General features: G+C 34.1%; 5 protein-coding genes across 8 annotated transcripts; 2 read left to right on the forward strand and 3 right to left on the reverse strand.

The window, feature by feature from the left end:
* The first annotated feature begins 2,589 nt into the window (after window positions 1-2,589).
* On the forward strand, window positions 2,590-3,852 carry LOC105765395 (hypothetical protein). The gene is made up of 2 exons (XM_012584468.2): window positions 2,590-2,959; window positions 3,057-3,852. Exons 1-2 carry the CDS (start codon window positions 2,792-2,794, stop codon window positions 3,621-3,623), a joined length of 735 nt encoding a protein of 244 aa, XP_012439922.1. The 5' UTR covers window positions 2,590-2,791; the 3' UTR covers window positions 3,624-3,852.
* Window positions 3,853-4,224: 372 nt separating this feature from the next.
* LOC105765394 (uncharacterized) lies at window positions 4,225-13,534 on the reverse strand. 4 transcript variants are annotated; one of them, XM_052625021.1, is made up of 20 exons: window positions 13,255-13,534; window positions 12,769-13,158; window positions 12,511-12,594; window positions 12,356-12,406; window positions 11,792-11,848; window positions 11,620-11,702; window positions 10,814-10,931; window positions 10,666-10,725; window positions 10,009-10,251; window positions 9,673-9,756; window positions 9,406-9,553; window positions 8,900-9,027; window positions 8,592-8,639; window positions 8,338-8,468; window positions 8,053-8,135; window positions 7,765-7,868; window positions 7,412-7,482; window positions 5,294-5,592; window positions 4,974-5,149; window positions 4,225-4,629 (listed from the first exon to the last, which is right to left on the reverse strand). In XM_052625021.1, exons 1-19 carry the CDS (start codon window positions 13,474-13,476, stop codon window positions 4,992-4,994), a joined length of 2,562 nt encoding a protein of 853 aa, XP_052480981.1. In that variant the 5' UTR covers window positions 13,477-13,534; the 3' UTR covers window positions 4,225-4,629; window positions 4,974-4,991. The 4 variants fall into 4 exon arrangements, with proteins under 4 accessions (XP_052480981.1, XP_012439919.1, XP_052480980.1 ...); XM_012584465.2 differs by lacking the exon at window positions 4,225-4,629 and having other exon boundaries at window positions 4,809-5,149; window positions 12,769-12,936; window positions 13,030-13,158; XM_052625020.1 differs by lacking the exon at window positions 4,225-4,629 and having other exon boundaries at window positions 4,809-5,149.
* A 1,054-nt stretch (window positions 13,535-14,588) lies between these two features.
* On the reverse strand, window positions 14,589-15,276 carry LOC105762545 (uncharacterized). Its single transcript, XM_012580303.2, has 2 exons — window positions 15,105-15,276; window positions 14,589-15,032 (listed from the first exon to the last, which is right to left on the reverse strand). The coding sequence occupies exons 1-2, from the start codon at window positions 15,195-15,197 to the stop codon at window positions 14,814-14,816; spliced, it is 312 nt and encodes a 103-aa protein (XP_012435757.1). The 5' UTR covers window positions 15,198-15,276; the 3' UTR covers window positions 14,589-14,813.
* Window positions 15,277-16,656: 1,380 nt separating this feature from the next.
* LOC105762547 (uncharacterized) lies at window positions 16,657-17,576 on the forward strand. Its single transcript, XM_012580304.2, has one exon. The coding sequence runs from the start codon at window positions 16,993-16,995 to the stop codon at window positions 17,383-17,385; it is 393 nt and encodes a 130-aa protein (XP_012435758.1). The 5' UTR covers window positions 16,657-16,992; the 3' UTR covers window positions 17,386-17,576.
* A 116-nt stretch (window positions 17,577-17,692) lies between these two features.
* LOC105765398 (uncharacterized) lies at window positions 17,693-20,976 on the reverse strand. The gene is made up of 9 exons (XM_012584470.2): window positions 20,586-20,976; window positions 20,245-20,488; window positions 20,005-20,154; window positions 19,348-19,405; window positions 19,168-19,260; window positions 18,944-19,042; window positions 18,614-18,705; window positions 18,262-18,321; window positions 17,693-18,161 (listed from the first exon to the last, which is right to left on the reverse strand). Exons 1-9 carry the CDS (start codon window positions 20,765-20,767, stop codon window positions 17,922-17,924), a joined length of 1,218 nt encoding a protein of 405 aa, XP_012439924.1. The 5' UTR covers window positions 20,768-20,976; the 3' UTR covers window positions 17,693-17,921.
* Between the last annotated feature and the right edge of the window lie 893 nt (window positions 20,977-21,869).

Raw genomic sequence — 21,869 nt, forward strand, 5'->3', positions numbered from 1 at the left:
ATTACTCTCTAGATTCCAAAATCTTGACACTAATGAAAATGTCCGAAGTATTACATTAGATGAGGAAAAATATAAAAATGACTTGATGTAAGGTTGACTTTGTTTATATTGACCTTCACCATCAAATTGATGAGAAGGAAAAAAATGGAATTTTATTTACCCAACATGACATGAGAAGGCCTCATTGCCTTGCTTAATTGCTTATATAATAACCAAACATAACCCAAGTCGCCCGCCCTTATTTTTCCCACCAATTTCATTTCAGAATAATGTGAGAAAATGGTATCACATTGGTGTAAGTAGCCAAACAATACTGTGACTATTAGAATTATCTTAAAAAGTGGATTATTCTAACTACAGTGATTGGGCTCAACATGGGTTTCCTTTTGCCCTAAAACCCACCACAAAATAGCACAAATACACTGTTCTTTCCTCCCCTCAAAATTAATCTTTTTATTACCAACAATAAATCCTTAAAAAAGAATCTTGTTATTAGACATTCTTCCTTAGCAAAGTTAAATACAAGGTTCTAATTTTTCATTTGAATTTAAAAGTAATATATATCTTATTGTCAGCATAAATATCATATTCCATAGAAAAGGATTTTGGAGCAGTGCATCCCTCGGTTACTTACTTGAACATGTTACCAAGCAAGCAAATTCAATGGATGTTCCCAATAATAATAATAAAGCTTAAGGTGCATAAAATAGAAGAAGGCGGCTGGACCGTCGGTGTCAAAGGCGAAATACCTGTAAAGATGTTTGAAAAGGTTAGCCTCCTAATTCACAATTGTAAGAAGAAATTCTAAATTTGGACTCATGTAAACCAGAATAACTGCATTAACGTGTCTTGTTACGTCATAAATTTAAATAAAATTTTAATCAACTCAACACCAATTCAATTAAATCATAATTTTAGAATTATTTTGTCTTTATATGGTGATTTTAAACCGTGTCAACTAAAATTTCGTTTGATTTTTACATAATTTTTCGTAAATGTATTTTTTATATAATTTTTCTCCCAATTCGTATACTTGTCCTAATAAGCATTTATCTAGATTAAATTTATAATAAGTGAAACGTCAACCTGAATATCAAATTATAAAAAAATTAAAATTTTAAGATAATATTATTTTAGTGTAAAGTTGATTCAAAGCTAGCAGTAGTATATATTTTAAAGTTATTTTGATATAATATTTTTATTATGAACGTATATAAATAGAACTGCCAGTATTTCTGCATTTGGTTTGTTAAAATTTAGATGGTTTTCTCTTAAATGAAACCAATAAAAATGAATGCCTATATATATATATAAAGTTGAATACAAATATTAAACCTAATATAATAAATTGGTTGAGTTAAAAATATAATTTTAATATTTAAAGTTTAAGATTTATCAACATAGGTTAAAATATGCTTTTACAGAGGTGATTTAGAAAATTTATTTCGAGATGAAACTAGATTTTTATAATTTTTAAAGAATTAAATTAATTTTTATTTTTTAGAGGGTCCAAAATGTAATTTTATTTTTACTAATTTAAAATTTTAAAATCTTCAAAGAGTCTAAATAGATAATTTTTCATTTTAGGGGGGCTAGAGCCTCTGCTAGCCCCTAGATACACTACTATGCTCTAAGCTCCTATACTTTTTGCATGTTTGAAATTTGATTATTTTATTTTATTTTTAATTTCTTTACTTTTTAGATTTCAAATTTTAATTCTAACCGTTATATTTAACTAAATTATTTTATTAAATTTATTAACATGACATTTTAAAATAAAAAACACACAATTAGTAGCCATTAAAAAAGTGTTACAATAAACCTAAATTTAACAAAAAGAATTTTAATGATATTAATAAATCCAAAATCTAGAAGAATTAAATTCCTTAAAACAAAAAAAATTTAAATTGAAATTGTATGGAATATATTTTAACCGTAATAAAAAGAGAAAAGGGTAAAATCACAATTTTCAAAATCAAATTGAGTCAAATGGTTAGATTGTTGGGATTGAAAATTAATTGGTGAGCGATCCAAAATAAAAGGTAATCGTGACTGAATGTAGTAATTAAACTACTCAAATCATATTCTCTATTTTTTAAAATTTAAATAACCAATTTAATTAAATCTAATGAACCATCCGGTTGGTAGAACCGGAGTCAAAAAGCGACAGCCAATGTTGATATTTTATTTGCTTTGGGTTGAGCATCTCAATTGAATTGGAAAAAAACAGGTCGTGGGAGGGGAGGGTTTAGACTCTGGCAGGCGGCCAAGTGCGGTTTTCCCTCTCCACTTTGCGCTCCACGTTAGACACTCGAAACTCGCGTTACAGTTATAATTAATATTAGTGTTATTTTTTGCAAAAAATAAATATTATTATGGATTAATCAATGGGAGTCTAATTGTTTTTTTAAAGAAATTATTTTAATGTACATTAGTACTTTACAATGTTTAATTGTAAATATAAATTTTGAAAAAAAAAATGAAGAACTATAATTGTTGAGAGAATGTTATAGTGTAGAAACATGAAGTGGTAAGAATAAAGTTTTGGAGTGCTGTAGTGGAATAGATTTGGGTGGGATGTCAACAATAGAGTCTAAACTAATTAACATAATTAAGAACCCTGAATGCTCTTTAAATACGCCTCTCATTTCATTCTATGTGTAAGTAAACTACGCAGCGTCTTCAACCCAAGCACCATTTCTTTGTTTCCCCCCTCAAACAAATACACACTCGTCTTTTAGGCTTTGAAGAACGCTAGCCAAACCATCTTTCAAACTCTGCTCTGTCCAAAATGAATATGGAGAAACAATATTTGGATTGGATACTAGTCCCGATGGGGATTCTTTTAATGGTGACCTACCATCTATGGCTTCTTTATCGAATCTTAAAACATCCCACCAAGACTGTCATCGGCGTCAACGCCATCAACCGCCGTTTTTGGGTTCAAGCTATGATGGAGGTTGGTCTTTTACTTCTTTCTTTAAATCTTGATTTCCTTCCTATAGAAATGGTAACTAATTGATGTAAAAAAAAAATTATTGGGGGGGCGCATGCAGGATGGGTCAAAAGGAGTATTGGCAGTGCAGTCGCTGCGAAACAATATAATGGCGTCGACCTTATTAGCATCGACGGCTATCATGTTGAGTTCCCTCATCGCCATCTTGATGACGAGTGGGAGCAGCGATAGATCGTCCTGGTTCTTATTCGGAGATAGAAGCGAGTTTGCATTTTCGATCAAGTTCTTTGCCATATTGGTTTGTTTCATGGTGGCCTTTTTACTCAACTTGCAGTCCATTAGGTATTACAGTCATGCAAGCATCCTCATCAACGTGCCCTTGAAGAAGATGGCCCACCGCCACCAACATCTCACAGCTGAATATGTAGCCAACACAGTGAATAGAGGCAGCTACTTTTGGTCCCTAGGACTCCGTGCCTTTTACTTCTCTTTCCCCCTCTTCTTGTGGATCTTTGGACCCCTTCCTATGTTCTTTTCTTGCATTGCCCTTGTTTTCTTGCTGTATTTCCTTGACATCACTTTTAAATTCGGGTGGGCGGTTGGGGCGGCGGATGACAATGGCCACAACGGCGATGAAGAATTAGGAGCTTCAAGTACTCGACCCTAATCCCGTTAAATAATTCGTTCAATCAAAGTTGAATCGAATTGCCTTTTTTACTCCTCGGGAAAATGAGGGTACTGTTTCTTTTAGGTTTCTACGTTAATTATCATCTGTAAGGAGCTGGTTTGATAATTCGAAAAGGGTTTTAAGCTTTTTCATATATGAAAATGCAATGAAGGATAATTGTTCCATAAAGAGGAAATGAAAAATGAAAGCTTGCTTTTTCTTAGATAAATATTCATTTTCCCTTAGTCAGCAATGGTTTCTAGTGTTAAGAAATTTACCCCAAAAAAGGAGATGGCGTGTAAGTTCACCAAAAGTTGCAGTTTATTTAAAAGAAGAAAGTATTGCAGATTTTAGTTTAGGGTTATGATAATCCTTTTTTAAGGTAGTTAATTCAAAGTCAGAAAAGACAAAAGAGATTAAGTGGAAGACTCCACGAACTGAGCTACGAGACATTGTGGTACCAAGTTGAGTTCCATTTGTACTTTTTTGGAATTTTGAGTTCATCAACTTGGTGATGTCACAGATACCCACTTTCACATCAGATATATTATTCGATTCCGTTGAAGGGATATTCGCCACTCTCCACGTGCACTGCAATAGCTTATATAATAAAGGGAGATGAATCCTTTATCATTTTATATTTGCTAATATATGTAGCTAGTCAATGAGAAGAGTATAAACTATAGGCAACATGCAAACAACAATTTTCAACAAAACACTGGCAACTAAATTTGGATTATTCAAGAAATATTTTTACACTAATACATTCCTTTCTCATATGTGTTGCTGATCTGAGCTGCCAAGAATGTTGTATGCTGTATAGATTCTCCACCTTTGACATGCTTATAGTTGTTGTTGACAAAGCTTGTGATTAGTTTTTTTTTTTTCTTGAAATTTCATAATTCCTCATCATTTCCAAACATTTATCTATGGTTCTTTTTTTTGGTATGTTGAACGATCATGAATAAACTGTTCCATATAATGCAAAACCTCCTCATGCAATGACCTGTAGGCAAGAGAAACTTACAACTCATACAACCACCATGTTCAGCAAGTATATACCATATGATTGAGTGTTTGAAAATAAGCATGTAAGCAATAAGACTGAGTGCAGACAATGGACAGATCAAACATGATGGGGGGTCGAATGGTTGGAGGATGCGCATTTGTTTTAGGAATAACATGTAACATGAAGAGACTACATTTGGTAAGGATATGTTCTTACATTCAGGTGTCTTCAATCATGTTTTCTCTGAGCACAATGCTATTGTATTGTATAAAGAATAATGAATGAAAAGGTTATGTACAAGTGAGAAAATCAATGAAACTGCGCCAGTAAAAACTAGGTACCTATTATCATACTATCATTCATCTCTGAACATCAGTTGCTTTTAACTTCAGCTTCATGATACCAGCTTGAACAACTATTTCTTCTTTAGATGTGTCAACTTTTAAAACTGTTGCTCTCTTGTCAAGGGATGAAACATGCACTGTATCACCAACCTTAGGAAGCTCAGTAATTTTTTCTGCATCATAAAGGCCAAAGGAAATATTTACTTATAAAAACTCAATGACTTTTTCACTGGTCTAAGCTTAATAGAGACATTCCAGCGCAAGGAGTTTTCCACTCCTACACTATACAAGAAACTTCATCTTCTTATAAATGATACCTGATTGTGGTTGCTTAATAACTTGAATGGAGGATGAACTCATATTGGTACCCTGCAGCTCATTTTCAACTGCCGTAGCATGCTTGTAATTATTTGCTAGTTTACGCTTGCTTGCTTTACTGAGTTGAGATTGTTTCATTGTAGATGTACGAAGCTGCCTTACCTTTTTGTGAAGGGTTGATCGAGCAACTGCAGCAGCCTCAGACAGTTCTCGCATCTTCTTATATCTTTGTTGAGCGCCAAGATCCTGGAGCTTTCTTCTGCTGACCAATAGCTTTTCATGGAGATCTCTTGACATCCTTTAATCACATGCAGAAGCCAGACATTAGATGGAGCATCCACCGGCAAAGTTATAATTAGTAATTATCAACACTACATGATTAGAAAGCATTTTTTACATAATGGATAAATGCTGCATTGACAAACTCTTACTTCTCTCCAAAATTCAGTTTTCCATGGTTATTGGCCTATCACATAGGAGACTGCAAATGGACCTTAAATATTTTGTCCTCAAGTCAACCAGTAATAGGCGACATGACAAGAGAGCTTAATACATGCAGGGCTGAATCACAGCTTCCTTTTACAAGGAAGCGAATCACTAAATTATTAAGAATAAGAATTTTAGAATACCTTGAATTCAGAAAAAGCGAGAGGTAGCATTATTTAGTTAGGCCGGTTTAACCATTCTTAATTTTGGAGAGATTAGTATGCCTAAAGCTGATGGAATGTGGTTGCATCATTATATTTTCATTTTTGATACCTTCAAATTTCAATAATGTATTAGTCTAAAAATAATCATTTCCATAAAATCCACCATCCAAGGTCTTTGCTTTAGAAATAATGTGCAGGCAAAATTCCTTCACCAAATAATAAAAACTCTTAGGGTGTGCTTGATTGGGTAGAAAAGTGAAGGGATGGAAGGAGGGAGTGGAAAAGTGGAAAGAAAATAATTTTGAGTGTACTTGATAGGGAAGAAAAATTAGAGGAAAGAAAAAGGAGATATCATTTTCCATCCTAAGGCATAAAAACCAATCTTTCCAAAACGGAATGATAAGTGGAGAGAAAATGAGAGAGAAATGCATGTTAGTTCAAAATTATGCAATTTTCAAATTTTTTATTTTTTTCCTTTCATTTTTCAACTCTACCAAGCAATAGAGGGAAAGAAAAATTTTTTTCTTTCAATTTTTCCATCTTTCCTACAAAGCACACCTATGGGAAGAAAAATTATATTTTCCATCTTTCTATTTTTCTACCCCTTAAATTTTCCATCCTTCTAATTTTCTTTGAAGAGGAAGAAAAATATAAAGATGGAGAATTAAAATTTTTTTCCAGAGTTGTTTTTGGTAGGAAAGATGGAAAAATTGAAAGGAAAAGTAATTTTCTTTCCTTCTATTGCTTGGTAGAGTTGAAAAAAAAGAAAGAATAAGATAAAAGATTTGGAAAATGCATAATTTTGAACTAACATGCACCTCTCTCATTTTCTCTCCTCCCATCATTCCAATTTAGAACGGCTGGTTTTTATGCATTAGGATGGAAAATGATCAACTTTCCTATTTTCGTTCCTCTCACTTTTCTCCCCTAACAAGCACACTCAAATTTTATTTTCTTTCCACTTTTCCACTCCTTCCTTCTATCTCTCCACTTTTTCCACTCAACCAAGCACACCCTTAATGCTACGATAGCCTTATATAAATTCTGGTTGTAGACTAGCCAAAAAAATGAAGCTCCATGTACACAGTTGCCAGATAAAATTGGACATTGGCAAAAAGGAATTACGTTTGTCTAAAATGTCTGCAATTAGCAGGGAAAATGAAATGGAAAACAGCATGCTTTATAAAATTGATTTGAAAATTAGTATTCTTTTTAACCAATATCATTGCCCTGTATATTTTAGAATAGTTAGAGTTTAGACTCATTCAGTGAGGATATAAATATGTCAAAATCCATTAGAAAACTCATAAAAGACTAGTTGATCAGAAATAACTTTTAAAGATGCTGAACAAGGTAACGAGCATGATTGAGAGCAGTTATCTTCCTAGCCTTTTAAAATTAAATCAATGGGCATTAAAGATTTTTTACTTCACATCCAGTAATCAAATTTTCAAGAAAGATACATACGTCAGATAATGCCTAGACTCCTTGATAAGCTCTTGGAATTTTTGCTTATATGTTTCCATATCCATTATTACCTGCCATAAGAAATGAACCAAATATTATAAGGAATACTGAATATGTAGGAAGTAGGATGAAACAGAGAGTTCAGTATTAATTTTCAACTACATGGTACATACAAGTCCTGAAAACAGTCGTTTTCAGTAGCTGTAAAATCAGTAATCATACAACTGTGCAACTCAACAATAGTAACTTTTGTAAAGCAAAGTACACAATAATAGTTAATTAACCCATGAGCCGGTCCTATCGAATCTCATAACTTAACTAATAACAAGCATATCACATCATTAACCAATTACCTCATCAATCTCTGCACTAGCAGCACCATATAATTCGCGAGCATTATCAACAATAGTGCTTGGTACACCCAATCTTTCAGCTATATTGATTGCATTTGAACGACCTAAAAAATTGTTACACTGCCAAAGTAAGCCATGGTAACACTCGTTATAACACGATGATGCTAACCAGAAGTTCCTTTGTTGCAAAACTTGGCTTCAGAACTTTGGTGCAAGACACAGTTAACTAGCAGAAAACAGTCCAAGAATCAAGTAGTTGATTATTGTCACATACTCAAAACTGAATACCTGGTACTCCCCAAAGAATCTTGTAAGTTGGCTTAAAATTCTCTTCATCGAACTCCATGCAAGCATTTTCAAAAGCATCATTACTGCCAAACATAATATAACATCAAGAATTTGGTGCAGCAACACAATCCTTATTATAGATGAAAGAGACAGGAGATAGATAACAACATATAATTTATATGAATGAGTTGAAACTACAATAATCATAAACCATAAACCTGATCACAGATTATATTTCCTTCAAAAAGTAGATGTGTCAGTAGACTGAAGCAAGCAACTATATACCTATATTTCAAAGTTTTAAGTTCGCCATGATGCGTTGTAGCTATTGTCAACAATGCACCACTTCTAGCAAAAGATTCTAGCAGAGACATTCCCAGTGCTGCTCCTTCAAGGGGATTAGTTCCTGCACCAACCTAGTAGATATGGAATGGGGAAAAATCCGTTTTAAATTTGCTTGTAACTGAGAAGTATATTTCTTTCCTTCAACCTCACTGTTAATTGAGGTAAGTAATCAAAGATGCTTAATTGAAACATACTTCATCTAGCAGCACCAGTGATCGCCTTGTGGACTGTGATTGAATTTCCTGCAACACAATGTGTAGTATTTAATCCCCAAAACTAAAGAATTCATAGTTGACAACTAAAATCCAAACTCTATAAGGAATGAATCAAAGGCACCAAGCTTTTAATCTTAGGAATGATGTCCAACCAATTTGAAGAGATGAGTTTGTTGGCCTAAAATGCTGAATATTTACACTGCAGCCAGTCATACACTTTGAACCGTCCAAGAAATTGGTTCATCTCAAACAAGCAGGAAGAGTTAAAGAAAGTATATCATTCTTACACTAATTTGTTTCAAGTGGCCAGAGAATGTAGATAATGATTGAGACAAGGACTGCTCATCGCCAATATCAGCAAAAACACAATCAAACCAAGGAACTTTTGCAGATTCTGAAGATAAAACATGAAGACCTGCAATATTACAGAAACTAGGATAAGGTTATGCAGTATAGGGCAAAAAATAACCATCAAAAGAATATAACAGGTAAAGCAAATAAAACTACTGCTCAGTGAAGTTATATTAATATTCACCATAAGCATTAAGAGAAAACTCGGTTAAATCGGAAAACTTGGTATATGGTTTGAAACATTAATACTGTGATTCATCTTTTGTTTCACAAGCATTTCTGTCATGCATACAAGTCAACACAGCTGGAGTGCAAGCAAAAAGCTTAGAACGAGAGAAAGCTAATATGTTAATAACTACACAACCATGGAGCATTATATAATTCTGACGCCTCCATTCAGTTTTTCAGGAGCATAAATGATTCATTAAAGAAAAACATATACCTGATTTTGCCATCATAGCAGCCAATCCAATTGTCTTTAAGCATATAGTTTTACCACCAGTATTAGGGCCAGTTATGACCAGCACTCTTGTCTTCTGAGAAATAAAAAAATCAACTGGTACAGGGGGAGCTTCTTCTAGTGCTCTAACCTGGAACCAAGAGAATAGTCCTTTTGAAATTGAACCTTGACATGATTCGATATTAATATTATTTAGCCACTGATTAAACTAACAGATTATGGATAATATTAAGTTATTTAACTAGTTACCTGCTTTTGCAAGGATGAAAGATCTATTTCTGCCTCTCCTTTCACAGCCATATTCTCTGCCTGCATTTTTCTTCTCCTGATTTCCTAAGGCAAAAGACAGTAAGGAGTAGAAGAATAGATAACTGCAAGTAATTAGAATGAAGTTAACCACTTGAATCTTGAGAGTTGCTTGAGCAAAATTTATAGTAGATAAACAGCAGTTCTAAACACCACTGAGGACACAAGAAGAGCAAAAGAATTCAATTTTCATAAACTTATATGAAAGTTACAATTCTAAAAAGTGTTTTCAGACAAATAAAGGTTTAGGACAACAAAAGTTTGAAATATGTTACTTACAGCAGCAGCACTGCGGACATTCTTCCGGGCTGTGCTTAGCTTTTCCCTGTGCTGCTGAAGTAATAAAGGATGATAAGCTTTAGGCAGATAAAAAATCCATTCTTTTTTTGGATTTGAGGCCTGTGAAGTTTTGTCCTTTGATCTGTAGGGTTCAGCCATTAAAGGTCCATCAATGTCTTCTGGCAGGAATATATTGGGGTATGTCCCTCCATATGAAAGACTATAAGTTGCACGAGCATAAATCTAGATGTCAAGAAAAAGAAACAGAATGACAATGGAATAATCAACAAGTAAAAATAAACTATTATTTCATCAAAATGAAAAAGAACGTTACAAAATGTAGTCCAGAGAAATATTTTGAAGCTCTTGTATTGGTGATGTAGAATTATGACAGGTTCTACTTTGTGAGAACCTAATAGGTCTTTCCTCATAGTTGGCATTAAGCATGCACACATATCTTTGAGCCTTTTTTTAGCACAAAGGAGAACATACCCATCACAAACCAAACTGGTACAATTACGATATTCCTAAAGCTCTTTAAGGCATCAATTATTAGATCCAAAAAATATCAGATCTAAACCTTTCTAAGCATATTTTCTCTTCACCTTTTTCATACATAAATTATAATCCAAGAAGAAGTTGCAAGAAATCACCTACCATATCCAATTGAATTGCAGTTCTCAAGCTTTTTTCAATGTCATCAAGATCCATTTGTATCTACATAGATAGTAGCAACAGAAACACATAAAGAGAGATAAATGACAGTATGGATAAGAAAGTAATTTCAGACATTAAAGTGAGCAACCTTTTCTGTCACCATCAAAAGCACATCAGCTTCGGCCTTTGCCACCAATGCTCTTGCTTGCTGTAACTCATCATTCAAAGGAACAGCTGCAAGTGGCTCTATGATACTTCCTGAACCACTAGAACCATTTATATCCTTTCAAGAACTTGGAATTAAAAGGTAAGCTCCCATCAACAGCTCATGAGCACAAAAGCAATACAAAAAGATCTGACTTTCAAAAATGTTTTAGCACTGATCCAGGAAAACTGGCAAAATCAGGAAATGCTACAGGTTTAAATTTTGAATTAGCTATATTAATACAAATTGACCCATCTCTTCATCCCATGGTCCTCTTAGATGTCAGTTATTTGTCTCAAAAAGTAAATGAATTGTGCATTTTCTCAAACAATGTCGCTGCAGAAGAAATCTCTATGTACCATAGTCAAATTTTATTTCATAAATATTGAAGATTAAGCTACATTTTCTTTGGTTCAAGTTTTACATTTTAATAAGGATGTGGGAAAGGGGAAAAGTAATCTTTTCTATAAGGCTTTTCAACTTGATTCATCATTTAGAAATGAGCTGAAGGTCCCTGATTAACAAACTGCAAACCAACTTGTTGAAACAGTTAATGAAAGTATTCTCCTTTCATCCAAAATAGGGTTTGCCAGTGTCTTTGTGTGCCTCAATAATACAAAATTTACCATGGCATGGCCCTGCTAAGCAGTAACCTCTAAGCTCTAACACATAAGACACAAAACTGGGCTATACCTTTTCATATCAAACATAGACGTAATTGCATAAATTGATGCAGCAATTTTACGCACCTGGACAGTAGAAGACCCTTAAAACCTGTTGGCTGATCAGTCCCTGAACTTATACACCATCTACCACCAACACTGCTCGCCACCTTAATTAATAACACAGTTGTAATTAGGATAACAGACTTATTTCCATGAAGATTGATATAGCATACGTTGGTAATAAAATGCATCTTACCATAAGGGCAGCTTCTTTTGTTTCATTCCTAATTAGTTTGTCCATTAATTGATGCAACTGAACAGACAAGCAACTACACAGTTAAAATGCAAAGTAGGAAAAGAAAAAAAGACTCGAGCCGATATTATAATTAACAGAAAAATATGTGAAAACATCACAGGTAAATCAGAAATGGTAGATTTAACCTGATAAACAAAAATTTAGCATATATAAGAGCATTTTCCTTGAGCATGAAAAGGAGTGATTTTGATGCTGGAAGTACAGAACATAGGTAGAGCTAGACCAAAATTGATATAATTTGAAGTGTATGACCTTAATTGAGATGTATGAAGATAAAAGGAATCATGTAGCCTACTGCATAGGCAAAAAAGTGTGAGTTACAGGTTTAAGGCTTAGCCGAATTTAATAAGATTTCTATCTTATTCACACAAAGATGTTTGAACCATAGTTTTATTTAATTTTTCGTTCTTTCTGAGGGGGCCATTGAGAACAACCAAGCAAGGACGGGATAACAACTGAGTTCTTTTACCATGGAGCCTAAGAAGAAAAACCAAGAAATTTCACCTTTCTTTCAAGTGTTCGGACTTGATCACGAGCTTTTTTAAGGGCAGAACTCTGAAAAAAGAATTTCAAGACAGAATAAGATGAATGGCATATGATTAAAAACAAAACTCTATACTTAATTTCACAGATGAAATTTTGAGGCAAAAGGATCAAACCGCAGAGTCTTTAACAGAGCCATCTTCATCTATAACTTGCTGAATCAACTTGATTATTGACCTATTTACAACCAGTTGAGTAATCTGCAAGCAATTCCGCCAAATATTCAACCTCGATTGATTAACAGTTTGAAATTGCTCTTACTTATAATTTTAAAATAAATTTAATATTGGAAAAAGAAAAAGAAACTAAAACTAAATGCGCATTTGCATTTGGAAGAAGGGTGAAAGGCTAAGCATTTGAAGGGCAAAATTTACCATTTCACTGAGAGGCATGAATTGCTTATACCAGTCAGAGTCTTGCTTGATTGCAGCTTTTAAACTAAGCTGCAAAGCTTCAACAAACTGCAGTAGAGATAGAAGAGCCATTGCTTCGTTTGCATCTAAAGGTAAACCCCTCCGTGCATGTTTGATAGCAGATTCAACCTTTACAGAGACAAAAACACAAACACTTGGAAGAACCATAAATCGACAAATTAAAAGCTGGAAGAAAGTGAAAAAGAAGAAGAAGATATTTACGAGAGCAAGGTCGACGGAAGTCAAGTCCAAGTTAAAGGAGTCATGATTGTGCATTAGGATCGCAGCATTGGTTTCTTGTAAAAGCCTCAAACTCTCTTGGAATGTTTGATCGAGAGACAAAAGCTGGGCCTATCAAATTATCAATCGTTACACCCCAATCAAAGAAAACCGAAAAAAAAAAACTGTGGGTCTTATCTAAAAGGAAGAAAAAAACTGAAAGGAAACCTTAGTTGCTTGACGACCCAAGGATGTGCGGGCAAAAGAGGCAACGGAGTGGCAAAGCTTATCCCATTCTAAAACCCTGAGAGAATTGGATTTGACTTTGGATAGATTATGGTGGTCCATCGAAGATGATACTTTGAAATAAGCATTCCTTCTTCGGATTACATTGATTGGGAAACCATGAATGGTGCCCACTGCTGCAAAAAGTGGCACTGGCATGCTCATCAGCTGTTACAAATGGCGGGAGGATGGGGATTGGTATTCAACGGCCTCCCTAACTCCACCAAATCATAAGTTCGCTTCAATTTTATCCGTTAACATGTTAATATAAGGGTTAATATCAGATTAGGCCCCTGTACGTTATTATTTCTTCTAATATAGTACCTCTACTTTCAAAATGTCGAATTTGATATCTAAATTTCAGTTCTGTTTATTAGACCATAATGTGGTTACAATTTTTTATACATGACACGTGGCGAATTGAGTGAAGAAAGTGACACTTTTTTGATGACCTTTGATGAAAGTTTAAACAACTCTCCACAATTAATTTAAATCTTTTTCTAATATTAAAATATAAACTTGTTTTTTAAGAATTATTATCGTGAAGTAAAAAGAAAATCCCACAATTGATACCATTTATTTTAAGGTATAATAAAATAATAATAAATAATTGAAAAAGATAGATTTTTACTCCGCTCACAGTTCACAAAATAAGAACCCTTTTAATACTGAAAGTATTGTAAAGTGAGACAGAAATTGATCCTCTAATTATCATTTTGGCACAAAGAAAACATTATGTATCTAAGTGAATGATAGTATAGTTTAAAGGCCAATTTTGTAGTTTATATAAAAGACATTATTACAAGTAGGGATAAATATTAAAACTATACATGAATTTTGGTCTAATGATTTAATTCAAAACCCACAAATTATTACCACAATTATTGATTTATCATCAATTTATGTTTACTTATTATGCACAAATAATAATATTTATCTAATATAAAACTAAATTGATCCATTTATTTCTTTAAATATATATGATTGAATTAAAATTATGAACCATAATCAAATTTTCATATTAATTATATAATTTTAGTTTCTATAGATAATTTTAAGATTTTTTAAATCAAGGTATATATATTGTTTTTATAACATTAACCAAAAAAATTAAAATTTTGCAAGTGGTATTAATAAATCTGTTAATTGGAAATTGAGTTGATTTTAGGATTGAAAATAAAAATAAAAAATTATTAAATTTTAGTTAATAAATAAAATTTATGCCATTCATATTACTCCCAGTCTGCGGTGAAAATACAGATAAATCAAACACCGTCTTCATCTTATGATTTCTCCCATTGGATTTCTAAAAAAGGTTAAACCATAGTCATGCAAACAGGAATAGTATATATAATCCACAGCTCATAATATTAAACATAACAATAATGGAGATATAACGCCGATCATCATCAACCCAATTAAGGGTGATACGTGATATAACCCAACCTGTAATCATTTGGTTGAATTAAACCTTCTAGCCCCTACTATTCCATTCTTTATCGTCAATTGGTTTTAGCTTCTTCCTTGCTAGAGGCACCATCATGTTCAACTTCATCGTTGTTTACCGGTTCTCCACTTGCCTTAACCTTATCATCGTCGTCATCATCATTCTTCGACCCGGATTTACCGTCATCCTTTTCCGGTTCAGCAGACGAGGATTCACCCTCCTTCGAATCAGAAATATTTTTCTCCGTCTTCTTCTCACCTCCGTTGGCATCGTCCTGCATGTAATAGATTATTATTAACAAATAAGTGTAATACACGTATATTATGAATGCATCGATGTAAAGTACATTAGCAGCGGTATCGGGTTTAGATTTCTCGGGCTTCATAGGAGCACCAGCAGTGGTATCGAACTCCTTGGGTTTGCTTGCGCAGCCTCCCATTATTAAAACGTAAGGAACTTTCGGGGATGATTGGCGGTGGTGGTGGTGGGATTGTACTACGCTGTTGTGGTTTAAGAAATGGAAGCAATACAGGGAACCCGTTAAAATAGGTATATCGGCTACTAATAATTAGGAGAGTTTGTCGGGCATTGGCATGGCAATGTTAGGTTCAATTGTAGGCTGTATATCTATATTTGTCACCTTTTGTTAATTGGTATATAGATTGATCACCGTAGTTTTTCACGGCGACTTTTACGGCAGGGTGAGGGGTGAGAAATGTATATATTGGTTGGAGTTGGTTGTCACTGTTATATTGACGGAAATTTATGGCCCTTCTACATGCACCAAAAATGGAAATTTTGGTCTATTTTGGAAAAAAATTAATTAAAATTTAATACGATATGAAATTTGATATGATTAGTGAATTTTTCAAAATTTATAAAATTTGATATCGTTAGTATTAAAATACATATATTTTTTCTGATATAGAGGATTAATTTTACTACAAAACCAATAAAAAAATTCACAACATCAATGATAAAAATATTTAATTTAAAAAGTTAAGTGATTAAATTGAAAAATTAAGAGTTGGATGACCAAAATAGAACGGAAGACATAATTGGATAACCATTTTATAATTTACCCTTAAAATAATTTTCAACATGTATTTAACCTTTCACATCATTATTTAATAGATGAAATTTACATCCTTTGAAATGCAATCCGACTTCTTTAATGCTTTTACCCTTAGCTGGCTTTTGAAGCTGAAATTCATGGCAAGTGAAAATTATATTTTTATTTATAATTTGAGACAATTTTGTTTTTTACAAAAGAGTTTAAGACCATTTTGATGAGTTATAATTTTGGTAAAATGATATTACGAGTTTACTTAACCTCAACTCATAAATATTATTATACAATATTTTATCTTTTAATATTGTTAAGATATCTATGAAACCTCTCACAATTATTTAGATCTCACTCTTCAACAAACCTAGAGTCACAATTCCTCGGACTAAGAGGGTCGAATTGAAATTCAAAATTTTAATTAATTATGATTTTCTAAGTTTATTACAAACACCATTGATGAGAAATAGATAATAAATGATTACTGGATTAATTAACAAAACCATAATTTTTAGAGGCAAAGAAAAATCCAATATTTTGGTAATCTGAATACTATCGTTTTAAACTTTTTATGGTAGTTTATACTTGTGTTAGTTACTATGTCTGAAATGAATTTATAAAAAAATAGATCACAATGAAAAATCAATAAACTGTAATGAACAACTAAGAAACAGAAGGACAAGCTTTTATGGAAGCTAAAGATACCGTCATACTGGTAATTCTTAGCCATTAAGGCGTTAACAAAGATAAATTTCAACAGCTTTGACGGCTTCCTTCTTTACTCGTGTGTTAGTATTTTTAGTTTTTTTTTTGTCCAAAGGAAACGGAATCTTCATTATTGTTATACGAAGATTAAGATAATCCTTCATTTGTCCTTGTACTCGTTTTCCCTTGTTCGGCGTTTGTACATTGATTACATTTAAGGTGAATGAATTCATTTGCTATCGAGGCAACTCGATTCAAGGATTTTAAGCTTTGATTTGTTGAAGAATTTTGGTATTGGTCTGAATCGGGAAAGAAACTAAACACGAAGGGAGCTTCCTTTTTCTTTTTCAGTTGCCAAAAGGGAAGAAGCTTGGTCCTTTGCCTATTAATATTCTTACGAATTCCGTTTGCAGGCAACCCATTTCTCCGTTTTCGTGTTTTAGAGCATTCGAATCAATCGAACATGGCGATGTTGTTTTGTGAATATGCATTGTCGTTGCTGTTGTTGTTGCTGCTGCTGCTCGTTCCTTTCTCCTATTCCTTCACTCTTGGACAGCAACAGCGATTTTCGGCCATACGTTTGCCTTCCGAGGTCGATCCATGCACCAGTTCCCCTCGGCCTAATTTCTGCCCTGCTAACTGCTTCATGGCAGACCCTGTTTGCGGTGACAACGGTGTTACGTACTGGTGCGGGTGTGCCGATGCTTATTGCGCGGGGACTAAAGTTGCCAGGATAGGATTTTGCGAGTCAGGTAACAAAGGTGGAAATGGATCTCTTACTGTGCAAGCACTGCTTTTGGTGCACATAGTTTGGCTCATCGTTCTGGGTTTTACTGTTTTGTTGGGCCTTATATGAATATTTGGTTTTTTTTCACCCTCAACAAAGAACAATGAGGGCTCTTTTTAATTTGAACTTTTAGTGGTAATTCATACAGAAGCATATATGTAAGCATTGATTTAAGTGAGCAAGCATTAGGCTTTTCATTTTCCTGACATTTTGCCCAGTTTATTTATTTTTCCTATTGCATTTGAATCTCTGAAGAAATGCAGTTCGTGCAAAGAAATGAAGACAGAAGGGGCTTTCTTATCAGAAGCATAAGAAATCATATGAAATGAAATGAAATGCTTATATGTAAGTGCAGATAGAAGGGCAAGGCAGGTGATTCTTGAGAACTATTTTCAACATTTTAGTTTGATTCTCGAGGCTGGAAAAGATAACACCAGCCTGTATTACATGGCAGTCCTAATGTCTTGCCAGATGAATGAGCATCCTTTTATCAATTCTAAATTTCCCTAAATCCCTTACATTTTTCCTTCTGAAATATTCAGAACCTCTTAACTAGTATCAAAGTAGTCTCCATACAAGCGATAAAAATTTGGTAAATTTGGTTTCTATTCTTTTTTCTTGGAGCTCTGAAGTGAAAATCCCGGTTGATCATCATGACTTGTGTCCCTCGCTTCCACAGATGTAGGGAGGTCTCGAGTTTCACCTTCAGGCTCTTCCGAAGGAGAATCTTTTGCATGAGAACCATCTGTAGAAGCATTTTTTACCAGGCTTTTGTACATGGTGAGAGCTTGGGCAATCATGTTTGAAGGGTTTGCTGTAGAACTAGGAAGCAACATTGTTGTACCCTAACAAATGAACAAAAGACATGTTCAGTAGCATGATAGAATGAATAAACATTGATAACATTAATACTAGCAACAGGTGTATGCTATTTCTCCCTTTTACCTCCTTGGCAATGTTACTGAATGCTTGAACATACTGCTCCGCAATCCTCAAACTTGCTGCCTGTAAAAGAGGTTAATTTTCAGTTCCCACTTTATTCTTGATTCATATAACACTCGCATATCAGAAGTACCTTCCCTATATCAGCAAAATCTAGACAACTAATGAGCATCAAATCATTAAACAAGTGCAGAACCAGGAACTGAAGTCTCTTTGACTCTTGGGCATATACTACTTGACATTTACAAGTATCATGGTCAGCCCAACATGTTTACCAATTCTATCACAGGAAATTCATGATAGAAATGTCAGCACCTATTACACACACATGATGACAATGATGGAAGAATCTCACCTCAACTCCCCCATTTTCCTTCAAGGACTGCGACACCAAGGCAATTCCTTTGGCTGTAGCTTGGGCTCTAGCAAGGATGGCTTCAGCTTCACCTGATAAATGAGTTTGTAAAGAAGGAAATTTTATGGACATGAAGAGAATAATCAAAAGAGACAAGAACAATAATAAAATCATTGCTTGATCAGTTTGTGTTGTCCCACCATATTTTACAATTACAAATCCGTATGCTAAAAAATCAAAATTAATCACCCACATCAAGTTCAATTACAATTCATATAAAGCCCCACCATTTTTTAAATTATGACTGTTTACTAGTTGATGATCACTAACCTTGTGCTCGGTTAACCTGATCCATTCTTGCTGCTTCAGATGCTAAGATCACAGAACTTTTCCTACCATCAGCAATATTTATGTCGGCCTGTCTTTCTCCTGTTAGAATTAACTTTTATGAATAAATCATGTTGTCTAAATTAACCATTAAAAGAAGATGGTATAGAGCCATTAGATACTATACTACCTTACCCTAAAAAGGAAAAGAACTATTACTGCATTACCTTCAGATTCAAGAACTTGAGCTCTCCTTTTACGCTCTGCTTCTGCTTGCATCTCCATAGCTGCCCTCACTCCCCGAGGTGGAGATATATCCCCTGGTTAGATAGGGAAGAGAAATATATATGATGTATTGTAAACATAAAACAATTCCAGAAAGAAAATATTGGCTAAACCATACTCACTTATCTCATAACGGAGACATTGAAGGCCCCAGTCTCTTGCAGCCACATTGATGGACTCCTGCAATAGTCATTTCATTTAAAAAAAATCATCCTTTTCTGTAAGAGAGAAAGGGAGGGGGAATTTGAGACTTTTATGGTGCAAAACAAGTATAAGACTAATAGGATATCATTCCAACTGTTTCCACACTTCCATAATCACTTGTCACTGGAAAATCATCAGAAAAGACATTTAGCAAACTACCTAAAGAAATATATCCAATCAGGCATAAACTTATCAGGGCAGCCACATATAGATATTAATCATGAAAATCTTGTAGACATCAGAGGGAAAATCAATATAACATGCATTAGCCTTCAATTGTCAACTTGAAAGAATTTGACAGGAACCATCAAAAGTATGAATTAGCCTTCCCATAGAATAAAATGTGTGGAAATATACAATTTCGACAAATATGCCTCCTCCCAAACTGTTAACACAAAGTCAAGAGTCAAATTTATAAAGAGCCTCTGCCTATTTTCTACTTATCCAATTATTGATATAGAACCAGAATTGTATTATAAACCCAATTCATCATATGTCGGGTCGATTTTTCTAATAAGCTAGATTTCAAGAAGAAATGGTAAAAAAAAAGATAGAATCAAAGAAAGAAAACGAACCACAATCTTTTCGTTGAGAGTATCTCTTTCTTCGAAGGTCTTGTCGAGGGTTATTTTACCAAGCTCGCTTCGCATGGTTGTTTGAGCAAGCTGAATGACGGCATAAATTGGGTTCTCAACACCATAAGAAGCAAGCTTGGGGTCAACAATCTGCAAAGGTTCCAAAGAAAATTATAGACCAGAAAGGTTATAAAAATTGAGCAAAAAGGGAAAAGAAGAGGAGTGGAATGGAAGAAAGACCTTAACATACAGAACGCCATCAATGAGAATGCTGACATTGTCTTTGGTAATAGCGGATTGGTCCGGGATAGGAATAGCCTCTTCCTTAAGGGAATGAACGTAGGCAATTCGATCCACGAATGGGATAAGGAAATGTATACCAGACGGCAGCGTTTTTAAGTATTTCCCGAACCTTTCTATCACGTAAGCTTTCTTCTCCGGTACTATACGGATTCCCCAATTTACTGGAGGTGCAGCCTCGTACCTAAAAAGGAATTGAATTGAAACAAAAAGTTGAAGCAAGAATTGAAATCATTTTTGGGTCTAAAGTAGAGTCAAATTATACAAATATTTAAAACTACCTGATGCCAGGGTCGCGACCAGCGCGAAGATGACGCACGGTGGTGGCGAACGGTGGAGAAAAGAGGCGCAGAGTGGAAGAAGAATGCTGGCTGATAACGGCAGTTGAGAAGGAGGATTCCTGGAGATATCTAAGAGTCTTCACCGCTTTGTTCAGGGAATTCACTCTCCAAATCTTACCCATTTCAATCTTTGGATATTTATTCCGTTTTTTTGGGAATCTATTGGTTTCTATTTCTATGAATTTTCTTCTTCTTCAAAATTCGTTCTTTTTCCCCAATCAAGAAAGACGTACCAATTCCCAAAAGGGTTTTAATTAATAAGCTCTAAAGCCATAGTAAAACCTTTGAAAATTGAATTGGAAAATCAAAATCATTTTCTGGGAGTCACTGTTTCCGGTGAATACTGGGTGAACCGAGCTTTGTCCCATTTTCCTCTAAAGCCCAAACTACATTTTAAAGCCTTTTTTATTAAGCCTAAACCACAATTGCAATTCATAGACTTGTTGATATAACCCCAATTCAGAAATTTCAAATCAATCCATCTGAATCCAAATTTTAGCCCACTCTATCTAGTCATCTAAATCTGTCCCTCTCAAATCCACATACACAAAAATTAGATATAATTTAAACTAGTAACTTAAAATATTTAAAACCACGGTACGCTAATATGAAAAATTCAATCCTTAAATCTAAAATAACTCAAACTCATTCAAAGTACAACCTCCCTTACCTTAAAATCCATTACTAGTATCATACTATGACATGATGATTAACAGTGCCACGGTTTTGTGGATATAATTATATTTGTCGAGAAAAAACTAATCAAAACAAAAAAAAATTTTAATATAGACTCGAGTAGCTTGTGAGCATTAGTGTCTTATTTACGCCTCTAATTAATTCTTCTTTATAAGTTAGGTCGCTACTTCAACTAATTCAGTCAATTCTTTTTATCCGATGAAATAAATCATTAGAATTTTTTAATATCTAACTAGCGAATTTGATCGAGTTGACAACCTTGACTAATAAATGATCCATCACTGCAGTAAGAAATTGTAATACCAAACTCACGCGGGAATGTCCCAGGAAAAACTCAACAAAATTAAGGCACAAGTGCTTTTCAGCTGCTGTCTCATCTCCTATTGAAATTGCGGAAAACAGGCTCCAATCCAACACCAGCTGTATCTACCTATCCGTCTGGTTTTTCCGAGAAAGTTCGGTTTGCAACTTTCCCAGTGGTCACCACTCTTTCATTATTTGCACTCCATTTTTCACCACATTATCCAT

Source organism: Gossypium raimondii, chromosome 12 (genome assembly GCF_025698545.1).
Source record: "Gossypium raimondii isolate GPD5lz chromosome 12, ASM2569854v1, whole genome shotgun sequence".
Classification (NCBI taxonomy): domain Eukaryota; kingdom Viridiplantae; phylum Streptophyta; class Magnoliopsida; order Malvales; family Malvaceae; genus Gossypium; species Gossypium raimondii.

Coding starts and splice junctions, on each gene's coding strand:
- LOC105765395 (XM_012584468.2), top strand. CDS start 2,792: ATGAATATGGAGAAACAATATTTGGATTGGATACTAGTCCCGATGGGG. Junction 2,960..3,056: donor GGGTTCAAGCTATGATGGAG/GTTGGTCTTTTA, acceptor GGGCGCATGCAG/GATGGGTCAAAAGGAGTATT.
- LOC105765394 (XM_052625021.1), bottom strand. CDS start 13,476: ATGAGCATGCCAGTGCCACTTTTTGCAGCAGTGGGCACCATTCATGGT. Junction 10,932..11,619: donor AAGGGTCTTCTACTGTCCAG/GTGCGTAAAATT, acceptor AAATGGTTCTAG/TGGTTCAGGAAGTATCATAG. Junction 9,554..9,672: donor TTTCATCCTTGCAAAAGCAG/GTAACTAGTTAA, acceptor TCTTGGTTCCAG/GTTAGAGCACTAGAAGAAGC.
- LOC105762545 (XM_012580303.2), bottom strand. CDS start 15,197: ATGGGAGGCTGCGCAAGCAAACCCAAGGAGTTCGATACCACTGCTGGT. Junction 15,033..15,104: donor AACCCGATACCGCTGCTAAT/GTACTTTACATC, acceptor TATTACATGCAG/GACGATGCCAACGGAGGTGA.
- LOC105762547 (XM_012580304.2), top strand. CDS start 16,993: ATGGCGATGTTGTTTTGTGAATATGCATTGTCGTTGCTGTTGTTGTTG.
- LOC105765398 (XM_012584470.2), bottom strand. CDS start 20,767: ATGGGTAAGATTTGGAGAGTGAATTCCCTGAACAAAGCGGTGAAGACT. Junction 20,155..20,244: donor ATGGCGTTCTGTATGTTAAG/GTCTTTCTTCCA, acceptor GAACCTTTGCAG/ATTGTTGACCCCAAGCTTGC. Junction 19,043..19,167: donor TCAAGTTCTTGAATCTGAAG/GTAATGCAGTAA, acceptor TAATTCTAACAG/GAGAAAGACAGGCCGACATA.